This window comes from Choloepus didactylus, chromosome 2 (assembly GCF_015220235.1).
Source record: "Choloepus didactylus isolate mChoDid1 chromosome 2, mChoDid1.pri, whole genome shotgun sequence".
In the NCBI taxonomy this organism is placed as follows: Eukaryota; Metazoa; Chordata; class Mammalia; order Pilosa; family Megalonychidae; genus Choloepus; species Choloepus didactylus.
Window position 1 is genome coordinate 12,156,308 of NC_051308.1, and position 20,664 is coordinate 12,176,971.

A 20,664-nucleotide genomic window follows, 5' to 3' on the forward strand; every position below is an offset into this window, starting at 1 on the left:
ACTCACCGCCCAACCCACAATTACCGCGGGCCGGGCGGGCCCAGCGGTGGAGGCCCGAGAGGCGGGCCGCGGGGAAGGGTCCACCCGCAGGCGGCCGGCCGAGGGGCGTGGGACATAGGAAAGGGGGGGCGTTAGCGACCCGGAGAGGCGGGAGAACGGCGGCGGGGTGGGGGGCGCGGGCCCGCCCAGGGAAGCCGAGCGCGCGGGTCTCGGCGCTCCCGGGAAGGGGTGCGAGCGGCGGGGAGGGGGCCTGGGCCGGGGGACCAAGGTCCGGCCGAAGGGTGGGGGGGTGGGGTGGGCACTGAGGTGCTTCTCGGGGTTTCAAGGAAGCAGCAAGGAAGCCAGCAAACAGCAAGTTTCACTTTGTGTAGCAACCGTTCGCCCCAGGGCTGAAACCGCAACAGTCACATCTTTGAGAAACACTTTTTTAAAATTGTAACTGCCGGGAAGCGGTTAAGGGCCTGCTCGGGCCGAGCGCGGCAGGACGGAAGGGGCGCGGGCGAGGGGCGTCCGCGCGGCCCCTGGCCCGGCCTCCCCTCCGGGGGGAACTGGGGAGGGGAGTGGAAGAAAGGCGGACGGCTCGGCAGCCGACGGCCACCACCTGCCACGGATCTGGGTCGACCGCGAGCGGTGCCAGGTGTGGGAACTCGAGCGCGGCGCGGGCTTCTGGATCCCGCTCCTGAGTCCACAGCCCGGGGTTCGAGCCGCCTGCACCCCCTCCCACCCAGCCTGGCCACACCTGTCGTCCACTCGCGGCCTCTGCCTCCCCTCCGCCGAGGGCGCGGCGCGAATTCCACAATGCCTGACACCCTCAAAGCAGCCCCGCAATACCCCAGGCCCGGGAGAGGGGCGTCCGGCTCACCCGCGGCGCCTGCCAAGTGGTCCGCTGTGCTCTCGCCGCTGTCTGTGCGTGTCTGTCTTGTGCAGCCGCCGCCCGCGTTTGCCCAAGTCCCGGGCGGGGCGGGGATGTCCCGGCCGCGCCCCCTTCCGCCCCGCCCCTGGGCCGCCCGTCGAGCGAGGTGCGCCCCGGTGAGCGCAAGATGGCCGCGGGCCGCCCGCGTCCCTTCCCGCCCCGCCGCCCCCCAGTCCAGCGCCGGCGCCCAACCCGCCGGCGCCCCGCTCCTGCCTCGCCAGCTGCACCCCCTGCGCCCCCTCCTGCCCTGCGGGGCCATCCCAGCGCCGAGGCCCCGGAAATCCGGGAGGGCTGCCCCCCAGCCCCTCACCCTCGCCCTCCCTTTTTCCCTTTTAAAGACCTCCTCTCCCTCCCCGTGGCCTGTTCCTTCGCCCTTGGAGGAAACCTTGTTAGAATTTGTTTCAGCTCCTGAAGGCTGACGTAAGGTGACAGACGGAAGTCAAGGAAATTTAAACAAATACGTTATGGCGGGCAGCCCGGGGGACTTGTGGTGCCGTTTTGGGGTGGGGCCGCCCTCGCAGGGAGGACATTTCGCGGTCCCGGGGACGCAGCTCCGAGGACACGCCAGTCGCGGGGCGGCGGGACGTGGCGGGCGTGTGCGTCTCCGCGCTCGTGGCCGCGGGCCTCGTGTTCCGGTTCCGCGGAGAAGCCGGCAAGGAGACGAAACGGTCTCCGAATGCTGTGATTAAAGCACCGGTTTGTGCTCTTGTTTGACTTCACTAGCAAAAGGTTATTTTTCACGCCATAGGAACCTTCAGCTGAAATTCTAGGAATTTTTACTTTTTTTTTTTTTTTTTGTAAACAGTTCCCGAAAGGAATTTTTTAAAAACAAAAACTCATCTACTTCTGGTGACCAGTAGGATTGTTGCACAGTAATTAAGAGAACAAGCTCTAGAGCAGTGATTGTCAAGTGTGAGCCCCAGACTAGCGGCATCGGCACCACCCCGGAACACGTACAAACCGAAATTCTCAGGTGCTGCCCCAGAATTACTCAATTGGAAAGTCTTAGGGGTGGGCCCTGGCAGCCTTCCCCTCGCCCCTGGTGACTGGGATGGAAGCTGAGGGTTGCCAACCAGAGCTTCTCCTAAACTGCTTTCTTGGGTTTCCCACCAACTCACTGTGGGAGTTGAGCAAGTTATTGAATCCCTTTGTGCTTTAGACTTCTCACCTGTAATATGGCATATAATGGCCCCTATATCATATGGTTGTTAGGATTAAATGAGTTAATACATGTAAGATGCTTAGAACTGGGCCTGTCAGAATAAGCACTGACTCTCCTGGTAGAGAGTAATTGGTAATTTGGGCAAAGTATCAAACTAAGACTTGGTAAATGTAAAGAGGAGAAAATAGTAGCAGTAGCAGCTCCTACCTAGACTTACAGATTAATTGAGATAATACATACAAAGTGCTTAGCCCCCAGGCAAATTGTTTTTCAGGCTACCCTAGGTCAGTCTACACCCATGAGTTCCCCAAGGAAGATCCAAGGCCTTTTAGAGGCAGAGGCAAGGAGAGAGGACTTTTCTGAGATTTTGTCTTCTATCCCAGCAAGTGTGTTTCTTTAAAAGATTGAATTTCTTTTCTTTTTTTTTTTTTTTTTTACTAAAATAAAGAAGAGTGGTTGGTCACTGCAGTAGGAAGGAAACCATGAATTATACTTAAATAACCCCAGCGATAATATGTCTGAGTGGACATGATACTCTCCGTACAGTACAGTTTCACCTCATCACCGCCTGGAGCTGTGTTTGGTTTCCCAACTCTGCCAGTGGGATATGCTTCCAATCTCATTTTTTATCTCACTCAGTTCAAAGTATAAGGCCTTCCAAATTGGATGTTTGAAATAGCATTGGCCCAAGACCTTCTGGAGTATTTCTGAACTTTACTCTTCAGAGGAATGCTGAAAAAGAAAATGGCCCCGTGGCAATGTAGTAAAAACCAAAAGATCACAGGTGCTGGAAGCAAGCTAAGCTAGGCCTGAATTCTCCTTCCAGCATTTACAAGCTGGTCACTTTGGACAAGTCGCTTAACCTAACTGAGCTTCTTCCACCTCTTTGTTCATAAAATGGAGACATACATTTCATCATGTTCTAAGTCACCAACTCAAAATGTGAGCATTTCATAAAATGTAAGCATTTAACTTACCCAAATCCGACTTATAGGTGTCTTCTTTCTTGTATAAGTTAAAGCCATATTTTACATCTGTATTCCTCATTATATACATTATTGTAAGCATTATACTTATATCCTACTGTACACTTCTCTTTTTTCTTCACAAAGATATTTATACTGTATCTTATGGCTGTTTTCAAGGGATTTTCCTAGGGTATTTTATTTTCACCTGACTTTAGAACCTAAACCCTTCTCCCAGTGCTGCTCCCCACCTCCACATACAACATACACACACGATTGAACAGCAAGATGACCTATGGGAATTGCTTAGGACAGTGGTTCCAAGCTTAGGTGTGCATTGGAATCCCTCATGGAGCCCCCACTTGTAGGAATTGTGGTTCAGTGATGGATCCTGGGGATCTACCTTTAACAAGCCCCCCAGGTGATTCTGACTTACACTAAAATTTGAGAAACAACTGACTCTCAGGATGTGGCAGGATCTTGACAGATATTATTTACCTTGCCTCTCCCTTCAGCCTTCTTTTGTCAAGTTATTCTCCTGTATTTGTAAGTCATGGTTTTGTTTAATGTACGATAATCAGTGCAGTAGAAGGAAGTGAGGAAACACTGGAGCCAGGAGTCGGGATCCTATCCCCTGCTCTCTTTTAGTCCAGTTTACTGACCTTGGATGACTCGCTCCTCGTTGAAGGGTTTCAGTTTTTCAGTAGGAGGAGGGTCGTCATATGTCTACCTCAGAGTCTGGTTTATAATTGGTTGGGGTTCTTTGGGCAAGGTTAACCGAAAATGAGGTAGGCAACCCTCACAGCAGCTTTAGAAACTGTGCCAAGGACTAGAACTTGTACGCAGAACATTCACAGTCCCTTGATACATGGGCTTTATATCAAATCTCATCAGGGCCTATCGCTGTTATATCTCCATGCTGGTGCCAGGTTAATCTGAATTAATTAAAAAAATATATTATGAAGTCTCAGTCGCTCCAAAAGAATAGGCAATAGGGAAATAGATTAAAAATACCCTTGGTAAAACAAGGATTTTGATTGTTTCCCAGCACCTCATAACAATTGTCACCTTGGGTGACAATTCAGGACAGTGACTATGGATGATGCAATTGTAGAAGGCTTTTCGATTTCCACTGCAAGGGTGAAGTTTTATCAAGCTGAGTGCTGGGTGCACAAATCTGTGTCCTTTATATCATTCTTTGTATCTTTTTGTGGGTCTGAAATATTTTATAATAAAATATTTTCAGTTTAATGTTGGGGTAAATTTATCATTGGTAGAGATGAGAACTAAAGAGAAATAAACATTCCTTGCAATCTTATAAAGTTCTTTCAACTCAGTATGTAAATTCCTAACATTTAACATTTGTTTCTGACCTCTGGGAGATGACAGGCCCCTTCAGTGTGGGTGAGAGAGCACAGGAACTGCTAAGCACTCAGACAACCTGAGGAAACTGCTCAACAGTATGTGGATCTGCATTGTATTTAGAAATAATTTTTAAGGTTATTTAGAGGACAATAAGCTAGAAAGGGCCTCAGTACAATTTTGCTGGCATTATATAATTTGGGTCTGCTAAGAAGAATTTTGGCCATTCAGTGTTACATTTTAGTTGTTTCTTTGGCTTATTTAATAATTTGTATAATTTAATAATTTGTATAAGTATCCTTAATTTTTATGTAAAAGAAGACTAATGATCACACAACTTGCTTAACTGTTAAACTACCAAAGAGCATAGCTGCCTTTATTACAATTTTTCTTCCCTCTGATCATTTTATATGTTTCTTCTTTTTTGAAATTGTTTTCAGTTTGAAAGCATGTAGTAAAATGAGGTCATGGAAGGGACCACAAACATCATCTCTTCTGATTCCTTCATTTCACAGAGGAGATGGTCCCAAAGAGATTAAAGTAATAGTCTATACTCCTCCACCAAAACTTCTCTTGCCAGCTCACCAGTGACCTCTATCTTGCAAATCCAGGGGCCAAATTTCTGTCTCAGTTCACCCTTCTCCTAAGCAGCATTTGACAATCTGACCATTCCCCTTGGAACACTCAGTCCTGTGGTTTCTGCATTTTCTCCTCTCTCAGCCTCCAGCCCGCCTGCACTCCTAGTTTCTATTTCCGGTCAGGCTGCTCCTTTTCCTCCTCCCCACCTCTCATGCCAGCTCACCTCAGAGCTCTCTCCAGGCCCTTTTGGCTATGGGTACTCTTCCCAGAATCTCTCATCTAATCCCAAGGCTTAAATCCTATTACCAGCCCAGACCTCTCCCCCAAGCAACCACTGCATGCTTGGAATCTCCAGTACTCTTTTTTTTTTTTTTTTTAATTTTTAAATTGTGGTAACATATATATACAATTCAGTGGCATTAATTATATTTGCAGTGTTATGTTACCATCACCAATATCCATTAACAAGATTTTTTCATCACTGTAAACAAAAAAATCTGTACCTTCTAAGCAATAACTCCCCATTCTCCCCCACCCCCCAGCCCCTGGAAACCTCTCATCTACTTTCTATCCCTATGAATTTGCATATTCTAGTTATTTCAGATAAGGGGAATCCTTTTATGTCTGGCTTATTTCATTCCACATGATGACTTCAAGGTTCAGCTTTGTTGTTGTGTATCAGAACTTCATTCTTTTTATGGCTGAATAATATATTCCATTGTATGTATATACCACATTTTGTTTATCCATTCATCTGTTAATGGACACTTGGGTTGCTTCCATCTTTTGGCTATTGTGAATAATGCTGCTATGAACACTGGTGTACAAATATCTGTTTGAGTTCTTGCCTTCAACTCTTTTAAGCATATACCTAGTAGTGGGATTACCTGGTCATATGATAGTTCTATGTTTAATTTTCTACAGTAGTTGGACCATTTTATATTCCCATCAGCAATGCACAAGAGTTCCAATTTGTCCACATCCTCGCTAGTACTTGTTACATTCCATTTTAAAAATAAGAGCCATCCTGATGAGTTGTAAAATGGTAGCTTATTGTAGATTTGATTTGCATTCCCTTATGGCTAATGATATTGAGCATCTTTTCATGTGCTTATTGGCTATTTGTAAATCTTATTCGGAGAAATGTCTATTCCAGTCCTTTGCCCATTTTTTTAATTGGGTTGTTTGTCTTTTTGTTGTTGAGTTGTAGGAACTCTTTATATACTTCAAATATTACACACTTACAGATATATGTTTTCCAGCATTTTTTATTTCTTGAAAATGGCTCTAATCCCAATACTGACCTCTTCAGTAAAGCAGCACCACCATTTGACATGTTGCTTGGCCCCAACCTAGAAATCAACTTTCATTCCCTTCTTTCCCTCAGCTCCACTTCATCCTCCATCCCCTGTGCACCCAGTCCAGCAGACTTACCAGCCCCATTTCCAAAATACATCTGATTGTATCTCTCCCCTGCAGTGGGTTTTGGAATAAAATCCCAACTCCTTTTGTAACCAGCTCCTGCCAGCTTCTCCTGCCAACCTCCTATCACTCTCCACCCTGCTCACGTGACTCCAGCCACCTGATTTCTCTGTTCCATGAACATATCACCTCTTTCCTTTCTCAGGGGTCTCCTACTTGTTCCCTCTGCCTGGAATGTATTTCCCCCATCTCTGCCAGCCTGGCCTTTGCTCATCTTCCAGTTCTTTCCATTTCCAGACCTCCCCATCTGCAGGGCCATCCTCCCAATTTCCATCTGCCACATAACCTGAACTGCTGTATTCATAGCATTTATCACTCTGAAATTGCCTTGCTCGTTTGCTTCTTTATTTTCTATCTCTCCTACAAGTCTGTTGTGTTCATTGTTATGCCCTCAGCAGCTAAAACAGTGCCTGGCACGTAGTAGATGTTTGATAAATAGTAGTTAAATAAATGAATGAGGGAACACTATTAGTTACTACCAAAGCCAGGGCATTACCAGGTTTGTTTTCTTTCCAGTATACTGTACTGCTGTCCACTGGAATGCTAACCACAGAAACACTTTACTTAACTAGAAGCCGTTTACTTAGCAACCCCAGCTAAAAAGCCAGATGATGGTGAGAAATATGTTGGGGGAAAAAAAAGAAAAGAATTCATCTATTTAGAATCTTTCTGGATTTCCAAAAGCTTATTCATGCCAATTTACTTACAGTTCTAAGAATTTTGATTAGCTGTTTTCCCAGGTCACAGCAGATTAAGAGAAAGGGTACAAGGTGGAAGCAGACACACCAACAGCAGTAAGAACTGATGCTTCACAGCAAAGAAGCAAAAAAATTACTCATAGCAGACATTAACTCAAGAGTACAGCAGACTTGGGCCACGGAGTGTGGGCACAGAGAGCTCTCCATTCACCGGGAGCCTCAATGCACGACATGGAGCACAGCACACTGATGTGTGTTGATAGTTTTCTCAGGAAAGGGCTTTAATTATGTCTGCTCTATATGATCAGAAAACATGTCGTATTAGAGTTCTCCAAAGAAATCAAACCGACCATGGGGACAGGCGAGTCTGAATTCCACAGGGCAAGCTGCAAGTTGTAAACTTGATGAAGGTGATGATGAATTCCCCAGGAGAATTCTGACTACTGAAAGTATCACTTCTCTCTTTAAGGCCTCCAACTGATAGGATTAGGGGACTCCCTTCATTGCTGAGGGCAGTCTCCTTTGTTGATTGTAGATACAATCAGCCATAGATGCAATCAACTGACTAATGATGTAAATGTCTTTACGAAATACCCTCATGGTTACAATCAGGCCAGTGCTTGTTTGACCAAACAACCAGACACCACCGCTTAGCAAACTTAAGACATGAGATTAACCATCACACGTGTTATTTTGCAATAACAAAAAATTATAAATGTTTTAATTTTCCAGAAAATAATTCAGTAGACAACTATATACGCACTATCCATATTTAATAAATGGGAACATTTTATCACATTATCTTCAGATTTTTTAAAAAGAAATAAAACGCTCTGTATAAGACTAAAGCCTATCTGCTTCTCCCCAGGAATAATCACTATTCTAAAGTTGCCTTGATCTCTTCTATGCATGCTTTTAGAAGGGGAAAAATTCACTTATTTGAAACAAACTATTTCCCAAATAAGTTAGATGTTATTAATTAGGTGTTTATTTGCAGGATATAAGTAATAAACATTTTTACAATCATGAGCCCTTTCTTTCTTTCTTTCTTTCTTTCTTTCTTTCTTTCTTTCTTATTATCAAAAGCTAACTTTATAATCAGTGTAGAGTTTCTCTTTGAGGGGATAAAAAAATTAGGCATATTGGTGATGGCAGCACAATATTGTAAATGTAATTAATACTACTGAATTGTACAACTGAAAGTGGTTAAAATGGGAAATTTTTGTGTTGTATATGTTACTAAAATAAATTTTTTTTAAAAAATACTGTGATTTAAAAAAATTAACTTTATAAAGTAGTTAGTGTGCTGGAAATGAATGACATGAAACCAATGGTTTTAACATCCTTTTGGATTGCTGTCTCCTTAGACTGCAAGCTCCTTGAACGTAAGGCCTGTGTCTGCTAATCTTACTATCTCAAATACCTTGAATAGAGCCTGGCTCATAATAGGGCTTAGTAAATATTTATTGGTCTAAATTGAACATAGAGCCCTGTATGTTATCTGTCATGAGTACAGTATCTCACTGAACATTTAGATGTCTGGATCCTAAAGATTTGACATGCAAACTGGAGAATTGGCACTTAAAAAAAAAAGTCTTTTGATAACCAGAATAAATTTCTGTAGCAGGTAATGAATGACACCTGACCCAGCTAGAACTTAACTGAATATCAAAAGGACTCCAGAATAGAATCATCTTTATAATATCTTGAGCAATGCTTTACCTTAGGCTGATACACGGACCACGTACTTCATTCAACAAATATTATTGAGTTCTTACCACACGTCAGGCCCTGTTTCAAACATTGGGCTACAGAGGGAAGCAAGCTTGGAGGAAGCCCCTGAACTTTACACTCAATTTAAATTTGGCCTCTGATTGGGGCTGGTTACCAGACCTCCCAAGAATTTCCATGAAGTCGGGCACTTGTCCCTTGGCCAATCAGCAATCCCAAGCCACCTCCTCCAAGTGGACCCCCAGGTGACCCCAACAGCTTGATTCAGGAATGAATGGAAGGCTGGGTGGTGGAGTAGAAAGACGACTGTAAGATCTGGGTCTGGTCCCAACTCTACCATTAACTGCGAATGTTGGCATACCACTCCAGACCATAGCTGGCAGACGGAAGTGCTCACAGCGCCAGACAGCTGGACCACAGGTGGGGGTGGGGGTAACTGGAGATGGTCTAGAGAGCTGGTCACCCTTGGCTTCTACTGATGGCAGTTGCATGCAGGATGTTGTTGCATGTTGCCCCTGTGTTGCCATACATCTAATTTTCAAGAAAAGCCTAAAATACTGAGTTTTATACAAAATTTCCCAATCTTAAATGTTGGCGGTGAGTTTAAGATCTTTTTCAAAACACTCTACAAGCCAGTCAAAACATGTCTGCAGGGTGGGTGTATATAGTACATCCTCTGATTCATGCACAGCATACCTGCTTTATTATCTGTCATATTCATGGGCCCACCTGGTTAACTGGTTGCATCCCATTGAGCTTCAAAATACCATGATTCCAAGTCTGCCCTCGCATTCCCAGTTGACATTGGTGACCGTCTGCCCTCTACGGGTCTGGGCCTGACAGAAAAGATAAATACTGGCCCACAGAGTCATCTATAGTCTCTTCCATTCTGTACAGACTTAAAGGAGGTTTGTTACTTGCGGTAGTGCTTTCAACTTTGGAATTGTCACTGTTGGTGACTCAAGGTCTTAGACTTGAGGCATGTCTGAGGAAGGGGGGCTCTGAACATTAAGATCAGGCTCCTCTCCCTGGCAGGCCCTATCAGTACTCATGGCCACTGCACTGTAGTGAGCCATACACCCTAGCCCTTCATTCTGCCTTCCTGCTGATGCACATACACCATGCAGAAAGAACTGCTTCCAGTTTTCTGCACATTTCCTAGACTGGCAATGTTCCATGACCTCATCATGGGCCAACTCATCCAACCACTTTGCGTCCAATCAGCTTCATCAGTATTGCTGCTAAACCTGCTTGGACAGTTAGCAGAATGACTAGCAAGAATGCCTAATAGATATTTGGGCACAGTGTCCCTGACATCGCAGACAGCTTTCCTCCCCTAAAGGTATACCTGACCATTTTGTAACAGGTTTCTCTTCCCGGACCCATCTAGAGCAAAGCTGGGACTTTAGGCACAAATTTCCTGAGACTCGCATGCATTTCAAAATTGTTTTGTAAAAAAGAAAAAGTGAAGCCCAACCCTAGTCAAAAATCTTTTTAAGTCTCAGAGAACAGTTTACCTGGGTTGCTATGCTATGTTTCTTAGACGTCAGGACCAATGCCAACTGGCAGATGGGGGTGAAATGGACAGGAATATTGATAAATTGGGTCCTGTAGATCTCCCATACCTCTTCCAGCTGATTCTTCCCCTATTCTCTTCCATCTATTCCTAACGTCTTTGGTATAGTCTTCTAGAACTTTCAACCAAGAAGATCCCGTAACCGAGGAAGGCCCCAACTTCCACACAGAAGACACAGTAGTTCCTTCCTTCTGGAGGGAGAGCCACAAGGGTAAAATACCTGCCTCTCTCTGACCCTGGGGAGGAGAAGGACTAACTTGATCTGATTGGTGAATTTGGAAGGAGAACCTCATCATGTGCAACTCTGCATCTTCTCTGTTTCTCCTGGGAGCTAGCCTGCCTGCTGGTTGGATTTGGACTGCCCAGCCCCTTCAGGCTGTCCATTTTAGTGGGCCTGGCCCCCACAGGGGACACCTGCAGAGGTCTCAAGCTGTCCCAGACTAAGTGGTGCATTTGTCTAATTCTGAAGTCCACTTTCCCAAAGACCTAGGCCACATCATCCAATCTCATTTTATCAGCAACAAAGCTTTTGTGTTTTTTTCTTCCGCTGTTCCAGAGTTTGGACAGGGAAGAGGATTATTATTTATTAGATCCCTTCAAACTGCAACAAGTGCCTTGAATCTTTCTTTCCCAGGCTATCCTTCACATGTCAACAAGAAGGATAGCCCTCAAGGGTCATTTCAGTGCTATAAAATTCCTGCTCATAGGTGCTGAATGCCTCCTGAAACAAATTCAAACTCTTTTTCATTAAAGATTTTAAGGCACTCTAAACCACTAAGATTTTTTCTTTTATCTCAATGTGATACCTGCATTTCCAAGACAGACTCTAGCCTCTGCCCTCTACAAGCACGCCTCTTACTACCCTTCAGCCCTGTTTTGGTTTGGTGAAGCTGCCAGAATGCAATATACCAGAAATGGACTGGCTTTTCATTTTAACAGTGGCTTTTAACTGGCTTACAGATTTACAGTTCTAAGGCTGTGAAAATGTCCCAGTTAAGGCATCCACAGGATGATACCTTCTCTGAAGACAGCCTGTTGGCATCCAAGACACCTCTGACACATGGGAAGGCACATGGCTGGCGTCTGCTGGTCCTTCTCTCCCGGATTTCATTGCTTCCAGTTTCTGGTGTCAGTGGCTTCCTTTCAGCTTCTCTGGAGCTTTATCTGTGAGCTTCTCTTGATTTTACCTCTCACTTCTTTATGTGTTTTATCCTCTCATAAAGGACTCCAGTAAGTGGATAAGTGGATTAAGACCCACCTTGAAATGAGATGGGTCACATCTCAATTGAAATAACCTAATCAAAAGGTCCCACTTATAATATGTCTCCACCTATAACAGGTCTGCACCCATCAGAATGGATTAAAAGAACATGGTCTTTTCTAGGGTATGTAACAGCTCCAAACTACCACATACCCATTCCCCCACCCCACCCCACCCTGACCCTCTGATCTCCTTTCTCTTCTGGCTTCTCTCATGTTCTCAATCAGGAATACCTGTTCTCAGTGTCTGTATCTTCTCCTCTTTTAAAATAGTCCTCAGGAATCAAGCTTCTCCCAAACGATGAACTGGACCCCATCCTCTCTAAATACTATATCAATTCTAAAACCATTTGAAACTAGATTTACTTGGCCCAAATATTTATGTTTATGGTTCATTACATCAAGAGGACTTTTTCATTAGTACAAGTTTGTTGATTTAAGGCAAGAACTTGGTGATGAGCTCCTTGCAGACATTTGTCCTGTATTCCACACTGGTGTCTGACACAGAGTACTGCTTAGTACAGTATTTTTTAAAAACTTTTTATTGTGGCAACATATATATAACTCATAATTTCCCAAATACCATTTTCAATCATACAATTCAGTGGCATTGGTTACATTCACAGTGTTGTGCTCCCATCACCACCATCCATTATCACAACGTTTCCATCATCCCAAACAGAAACTCTGTACCCATTGAGCAATAACTCCCCATTTACCAGCCCCCCCCACAGCCATTGGCACTCTTTATTCTACTTTCTGTCTCTGTGAATATGCATATTCTAGTTATTTCAGATAAGTGGTATCACAACATCTGTCCTTTTGTGTCTGGTTTATTTCACTTAGCATTTTCTCAAGGTTCACCTATGTTGTAGTATGTATCAGGACTTCATTCCTTTTTATGGCTGAATAGTATTCCATTGCACGAATATACAACATTTTTGTTGATCCAGTCATTGGTTGATGGATACTTGGGTTGCTTCCACCTTTGCCTATTGTGAATAAAGCTGCTAGGAACATCGGTGTGCAAATATCTGTCTTGAGTCCCTGTTTTCAATTCTTTGGGGTATATATTTAGAAATGGGATTGAAGTGGGGTTGCTAGATTATATGATAATTCTATGTTTAACTTTCTGAGGAAATGCCAGACTGTTTTTCTCAGTGAATGCATCATCAATAAATATTTTTATTCCATCAGTTTGGTTGAACAAACTAGGATTTTGTCCTTTGTGACATGCCATTGCACGAAGAATTTTTTGCAAACAGTAGCAACCACTAGCTGATTTACTGAACGTTTATATCCATAGACCTTTTATAGAAGCTTCTATCTATTAAAATTGAACCTAGATCTTTATTTTGAAATTATTCCTTTTTATTCCTATTTTCCTTTCCTCCCTCAATATAATGTGCTTAATGTGTATCTTTTGGTTTAAATGTGTTTTCTGCAAAATGTATATGTTTTGTGTACACAAATTTTTAATTTATGTAAATGTATGAGGTTATGATTCCCCTTTCTGTTTCTTTTATTTTTTTCTGCCTGGCACTGCTTTGATTATGCACCCATGTTGCTCCTAACAGCTGCATAACCCTTCAGGTGTGCACCCACCACATTTTACCTGTCCTCCCTCTCAGATTGGACATTCAGGTGGCCTCCTGCTGCCCCTGGCCACAGATGCTGTGAACATTGGCACACACCTTCCTATGGACCTGAGAATTTTGCTGGGACATATAACCATGAGTGAAATTGTCAGTTCATAGGAAGGTGGCCATATAATTTATCGTCTCAACAAGGATGATTTAAAGAATGAAACAGGGAACTATTAATAATTACACTAGGACAAGAGAAGGAAACCAGGATTCTTCTGGGGAACCAGTTTCTTCTGGGGGAACTGGGGTTTCTGGTCACCCTGGTCAAGACCTATCAGTCCATTGAAACTGAGCAGGACCTGGGATGGCTGCCTGCACTGACACCCCACGGCAGTGCAGGGAGTCCCACGTCACCACATGCCCCCATTCACGTTACCCATCATTCTTATTTTTTTGCCATGATGATAACCACAAAAGAGCTCATTGTTGTTTGAACTTCATTCCTCTGATTTCTAACATGTTTGACCATCTCTACTATGCTTGTTGGCCTTCGGGATTTCCTGATTTAGAAACCGTTCATACCCTTTGCCTCTCTTTCTATGGGGTTTTCTTGTTGATTTGTGGGAGTTTCATAAATTTTCAGTTTTCAACCTTGCAAATATCTTCTCTGTCAGCTGCATTAATTTTGTCAATGGTGTTCTTTGTAATCAGATCCATCAGTTGTGTGGTTTTGTTTTCCTTACAGTTCTGTGTTTTTAACATTTGATTTTAGAAGCATTTTCTTGTCCATATTTCAGAAAGATATTCCCGTACATTTTTCTTCTGTTAACTTTTTAGTTTTACCTTCTACATTTAGATCTTTAATTCACCTGGGAATGGAGTCCACCCTTATGTGGAATGAAGTAAGCACGCAGTTTTATTTTTCTGTACGCAGTGGGCCAGTTTCCCCAGCTCCATTCACTACACAAGCCCTTCTTTCCCCATTGATTCGTGGTGTCACTTGTATCAAGTATTAAGTTTCCATGTACATGCAGGTCTGTCTGCCAGTTCTCTGTTCTGCTCCATTGGTCTATCTGTTCTTGCATCTTACCAAGGTATGGCTTTGGGGTAAGTATATCTTAATATCTATTAGAGCAAATTGCCCCTCATTACTCCTCTTTTTTCAACATCGATCTTCATGAGATCTCATTAAATACAAGTAAATCTCATGAAGGTTTCTGCTGGGATATTCGAGAATAGGCTGAGGTACTCCCCTTGGATAGTTTATCTTAACTTTCATCTCTTAATATAATGATTATTGTTTGATACTTAAAATTTTTCTTGTTGAATTCAGAGTGGCATTTCATTTCTACTCAGTTATAATTATTGTGAACATTCTTAGTTTAAGCTTCTGGAAAAACGAATGTAACATGCTGTGTCATCTAAGAAGGGCCTGTTGGCTGCTCAGGGAGCTGGGCCCCCAGCCAGGACTCTGGGCTTGCCGTGCACAGTTTGAACAACTGGGGAGCATCGTCTCCCTTTCTCCACACCCTCAGTCACTCAGCGAGTACTAAAAAATCCTTGCTTCCACCCCAAGGTCTCTGCCAGCCAGGACCCAGGGTCAGCTTACCTCCAAAAGCCCCCCATGCCTGCTTGATGCTCAGATTAGACACAAAATGAATCATTCCCAACTCCTTTCTTCTCTTGCACACCCACATCAACTGGTTTCCAGTCCCTGACGATGCCACTCTTAGATCCGTCTCCTCTTTTCCAGTCCCAGGCTCCCCGGCCCTTTTCTCCCCCAGGCTCAGGCCTCTCCATCCACATGTGCTCACTAACCCTCCACCAGCCCTCAGGACCAAGCAGGACCTCATACGGTGGAACTTGGCTCCAGATCACGCTTCAGCTGAGTCCAGCTTTAGGCTTTGTGTGCCTACTTCCTCCTCCCAAATCGAATCCCCACATTGCAAGCCAGTCCTGGTCATTCTTGCAATTGTTCTTTGTATTGTTGAATCATTTATTATTCGTTCTTATTTATTAAGTGCCAATTCTACACAAGGACAGTGGGAGTCTTGTTTTATTTTCTGAGCCTGAGTGCCTGCCAGGTAACCCTCCCACCACCAAGTGTCCCAGACCCTTGAGAACTCAGGTGATGCCTTGTTCTTTCGAGTTTATCTCTAAGGAATTAAAATAGGGGGCCAGACACAGAATAAAAATGTATTTGCAGGGCCCCCCTGAGGAACTGGGGGAAAATGTGGAAGAGTTGGACTTCCTCACCTGGACCGATGCTAATGTTGTGACAAACATTGAGGACTGGCAGTTTGAAGTGCTGAGCCCTCTATCACGGGACTTGCCCTTGTGAAGCTCATTACTGCAAAGGAGAGGCTAAACTTGCATATAATTGTGCTTAAGAGTCTCCCTCTGAGTGCCTCTTCGTTGCTCAGATGTGGCCCTCTCTCTCTCTCTAACTGAGCCATCTCGACAGGTGAACTCGCTGCCCTCCCCCCTACGTGGACCCGACTCCCAGGGGTGTAAATCTCCCTGGCAACGCAGGATATGACTCCCGGGGATGAATCTGGACCCTGCATCGTGGGATTGAGAACATCTTCTTGACCAAAAGGGGGATGAGAAATGAAATGAAATAAAGCTTCAGTGGCTGAGAGATTTCAAATGGAGTTAAGAGGTCACTCTGGTGGACATTCTTAAACACTATATAGATAACACTTTTTAGGTTTTAATGTATTGGAATAGCTAGAAGTAAATACCCGAAACTACCAAACTCCAACCCAGTAGCCTTGACTCCTGAAGACGATTGTACATAACAATGTAGTTTACAAAGGGTGACAGTGTGATTGCGAAAACCTTATGGATCGCACTCCCTTTATCCATTGTATGGATAGAAAAATGGGAAAAAAAACTAAATGAAAAATAGGGTGGGATGGGGGGGGTGATTTCGGTGTTCTTTTTTTATTTTTATTTTTATTTTTCATTCTTGTTCTGATTCTTTCTGATGCAAGGAAAACGTTCAAAAATAGATTGGGGTGATGAATGCACAACTATATGATGGTACTGTGAACAGTTGATTGTACACCATGGATGATTGTATGGTATGTAAATATATTTCAATAGAATGGAATTTAATTTAAAAAAGAAAAAAGAAAATTAAATTGGGGCCCAGAGCCCTACCACCTATTGGCCCCTTTCCTAGATGCATTGGGATGCAGAGGATCTGAAACTTTAAAAATCACCTGTTCCACATTTGCTCTTCCCAGTTACTCTGAGAGGCAGCTATTAATTTCTTAATGTCACCGGTGAGGAAGCTGAGGCTCAGAGGTTATGTAACTCACCCGAGGCATATTGCCAGAAGGCAGCAGAGCCATGATTGAAACCGGAAGTGTTGAACTACAAAGCCCTCACTCTCTTCTTCTACATCACAGACCCACTTGCCCCCACCCTAGTCCTACCTCACTACCCTGTCCTGCTGCTGTCCGTACCTGAAATGGCACAAGGCCACATCGGGACACTTAGTACCTCCATCCTAGACAATTGCAACAATCTTCATACTGTCACCCATTTTCCATTCATTTAACCAATGGATGTTTGTTAAGCACCTGCTTTGTATTCAGGCAAAGCTTCCAGTTCAGCAATAACTCAGCAGTCAGGGCTCTGGTTTGGATCATGTTCCGCTCTTGCTCCTAAACCTTCAGTGATGGAGCTCAGGACAGAGACTGCCTGAGCAGAGTGGCCAAGGAAGGCTGGGACAGGCTGGAGCAGTCTGGGAAGAGCTGGGACCTGGAACCGGGCCCCTCACGGGGATGGGAGCGTGGCTGGGGCCTGCTTCAGGGAAAGCTGGGTCCTGGGCCTGGAGGAGTTAGGCCCAAGGGGAGAGGGGCCAAGGCCACACTGGCAAGCACACAGCCCATGCCCACTCCCCACTGCCTGCAGAATTAGGTCCAGAGTCCTATGGAAGGAATTTAAAGCCCTCTGTGGCCTGATCCCAACCCACCAGCATCACCTCCCACCTGTCTGACCACACACAAGACTTGTTTCCTCCTTCTCTCTGTCCCACCATAAACACCCTGAAGACCTACTTATCTGTTAGGACTAAGTGCAAGTGCAACAAACTGACAATGTTTTCCAGATCGTCCTAGTTGGTTTTAGCCACTTTTCCCTCCAAAAAGGAAAAAGTATCCAGTGGGATCTCCAGAGAAACAGAGAAAGACAGAGAGAGATTTAAGGAATTGTTTCATGTGAGTGTGGGGACTGGAGGTCTGAAATCTGTAGGGTGGGCCGGCACACTGGAAACTCAGGCAGGAATTTATGCTGCAGTCTTAAAGTAGAATTCCTTCTTCTCTGAGAAACATTGAGTTTTTTCTCTTCAGGCTTTCAACTGATTAGACGAGGCCCGCCTACACTTTCCAGAATAATCTTTACTTAACCGATTTTGGATGCCAGTCACTTCTACGAAATATCTTCACAGCAACACCTAGGTTAGTGTTTGACCAAACAGTTGGATACCATAGCCTAGTCAAGTTGACACTTTAAATTAACCATCTCACCTCCATTAAAACACTCTTTCCATTTTGCACGGCACTAGTTAGCTGTGAATGTGTCAATCTCCTTCCAAACATGCCAAGCTCCTTGCCTGTAACTTGGGGATTTTGGAGTGAAACAGACCTGGGTTTGCCACTCATCCCTTGCATAAACCTAAGCAAGATGCCTAAGTGATCTGTCTTTTCTCATCTGTAAAATCACTGCAATACCTAAAGTTATTGTGATATTTAAATGAGTCAGTTTGAATGTACACACAGTGAGTGCTCAAGAAGCTGCAATTATTATTATTAATATTGATTGTTGAACATAGCACATACTCAATACATCAGAGTTCATCACCTCTTCCTTTAATATATACTTATTAAATAGGCAGGCCTGCCTCTGAACTGAGGTGCTTTCCCAGAGGGTGTTGAGGGGGAGCTCCTGGAACTCTATCCTGTCATCTGGCATCATGGGGCTTGCTGAGGGGACCATGTGGCAGCTGCCCAACCATGGCTGGATGGCTCTGTGGAAACACTATGTGGGTGGAGCAGGACTCCAGGCCCTGGCCTCCGTTCTCTAATGCTGTGTGTGTGTGTGTGTGTGCATGTGTGTGTCCTTGCACACAGGGGAGGAGCCTGGAGACAAAGCGGCCATGCATCTTTGGCCGCTTTGGTATTTGGGGTTGGAATGAAAGACAGCAGCCAGAACATGACCTCCCTTCTTGTGGAATTTACTGATTTCTGTGGAGACCCAGGTTAGCCTCCAGAAAGATGATGGGTAATGGATGCTGCAGAAGAGCTAGAATCAGAGACCTCCATTTGAAACAGAACTTCACCTTCGAGTAGCTAGGTGACCTCAGTTTTCTCTTCTATCCAGTAAGGCTATTAATATTTATATATAAATATTAATATTTATGCCGCATTGATCCCAACCCTTGAGATACATTTTTGGAACACTCTGGAGTTTGCAAAGCACAGCCACAGCTTTGATTTGTTTTGTTTTGTTTTGATTTTGATAACAAGAGGTGAAAATTCTAGTATAATTACTATTAGATATAAGAAAATATGACTAAAGCTCAAGGTTCATCTGCTGCAGGATCAAATACAAAGTCCATTTTCCTCTGCATAGGTTACTAACATCCAAAATTGCATGCTTCTGCTGCAATGGTTTTCCTTTCCTTAAAACAAAACTCTGATCCAGCATATGCCCTCATTACACTTTAAACCAGACAAATACTTCCACTGTCGAAAGGAAACATCAACTCCTTAAAGTTTATAGGGAAACAGTTTCAGGGAAACATATCCAAGTGGGATGCAAATTTTTAGGGAAGAAGATAGTGACGGAATATCATCCAGGAATCAAACATGTAAAAGACGTATGGAATTGCACCAGACAATATATACAGTGATCCAGACTGAGACTCACTGCAAAACACGGGCAGCTTTATTATTAAAATTTTAGGATATTCTGGAAAAGAGAAAGATTTGGCTCACTATCCCCTCCCCAGCCCAGTATCCCTAGAGGTGCATCCTGGCAACATGGAATATAATGTAATTAGAGTGATTACTATTTACAGTCCTCTCATGTAAGTTTATGCAATGATTGAGATCTGCTGAAGCAGTAAGTGATGGTATTAATGAGTTAATAGAGTTCACGCTCATGGAAATTGAAAAGGACACTGACTCTCAAATCATGTTCAATTCTGTCTAGGATAGTTCTCAATTAACTTAAAAAAAAAAAAAAAATTCCCTGAGGGCCAGTGCAGGCTACAGATAAGGTGCACATAGAGAACCAGAAGGGGCACAGATTAAGGGACCTCTGCAAGAGAAGGACAAAGTGTGATAAGTGTGATGAGAAGGTCAAAGAATAAAGAGCTCACATAGTTTCCTGGGCCATAAGGAAATTACCTGGCATCCTTTTAATGTGGGAGAGATCAGTACTAGATAAAGAGAAAGGAACAAACTATGGTAATCAGTTGATCTGAGGTAGGAGAGCAAGCTCTAACTAGTGTGACCTGGATCCTAGTTCGTATCTCGATCGCCACATTCAGCTTCCATTCCGGTTCCATATTTATGGAGTGCATTTGCATATACCCAGGTAAGGCAACTGCGCAACGCAGGACCTGCAATTATCTTGTCTGGCAATCTGTGCAACCTTTTATATGTCTACCATTAACAGAATGTTGTAAACATGTCAAACTCTACATTTGGAAGCCTAGATAATTATTAGCAAAAACTGCCTGATTATTAAACCATATGACAAGTGCACTAGCTATCTGAGAGCATTTAATTTGCAGCAAAAAGTACCTAAAACTTCATCCATAGCTTGGATGGTAGCCAGGAAATAGATACAACTCCTGGTAGGCTCCCACACCCATAAAATTTATAACACCACAGGGATATTTTAAGGGAACATGGCTCTCTGTTTAGAACACCATTTTGATATATTTTCGGCAGCTAGAATTTATGTTTTTTGTTTATGACCTTGTGCACTGAAATCAATCAAACTGATTAAATCTCATATTATCTGCATGACACAATTGCTTTTAAGGATTTGTGAAAGTTGGGTTTTCCCCTGTGAGTATAACAAGGCACAGTAGATTAGGGACTGTCCAGCTTGGGATCTTTCTAGGACGTGTTGCCATAAAGCACCTCTATAAAAGCCTCCTGGTTCCAAGATCTCTGCCCTCTGAAATAGGACATGCACTGCAGAGGGCTGGACTAGGCATAGTCTTGCCAAATGCTGACTATAAATGATCTTGGCATTATATGTCAACAGGGTTCTGGGCTGTGCAATCAAAGAGAGGAATGAGCTGAGGAGAAAACCACTTTTTTG

The 20,664-nt window shown here is 43.8% G+C and overlaps 2 protein-coding genes across 2 annotated transcripts in view; both read right to left on the reverse strand.

Annotated features, from left to right (window-relative positions):
* EZR (ezrin) overlaps positions 1-992 on the reverse strand; it is a 55,118-nt gene extending 54,126 nt beyond the window's left edge. Inside the window, exon 1 of the mRNA XM_037820684.1 lies at positions 863-992. The gene's annotated coding sequence lies outside the window, so the exon portion shown is untranslated. The remainder of the gene's footprint in view (positions 1-862) is intronic.
* Positions 1-1,172, reverse strand: part of LOC119511044 (collagen alpha-1(I) chain-like) — a 1,288-nt gene extending 116 nt beyond the window's left edge. The window contains exon 1 of the mRNA XM_037805468.1: positions 1-1,172. This exon is cut by the window's left edge and continues 116 nt beyond it. Coding sequence (XP_037661396.1) covers positions 405-1,172 — 768 coding nt within the window. The 3' untranslated portion in view covers positions 1-404.
* Between the last annotated feature and the right edge of the window lie 19,492 nt (positions 1,173-20,664).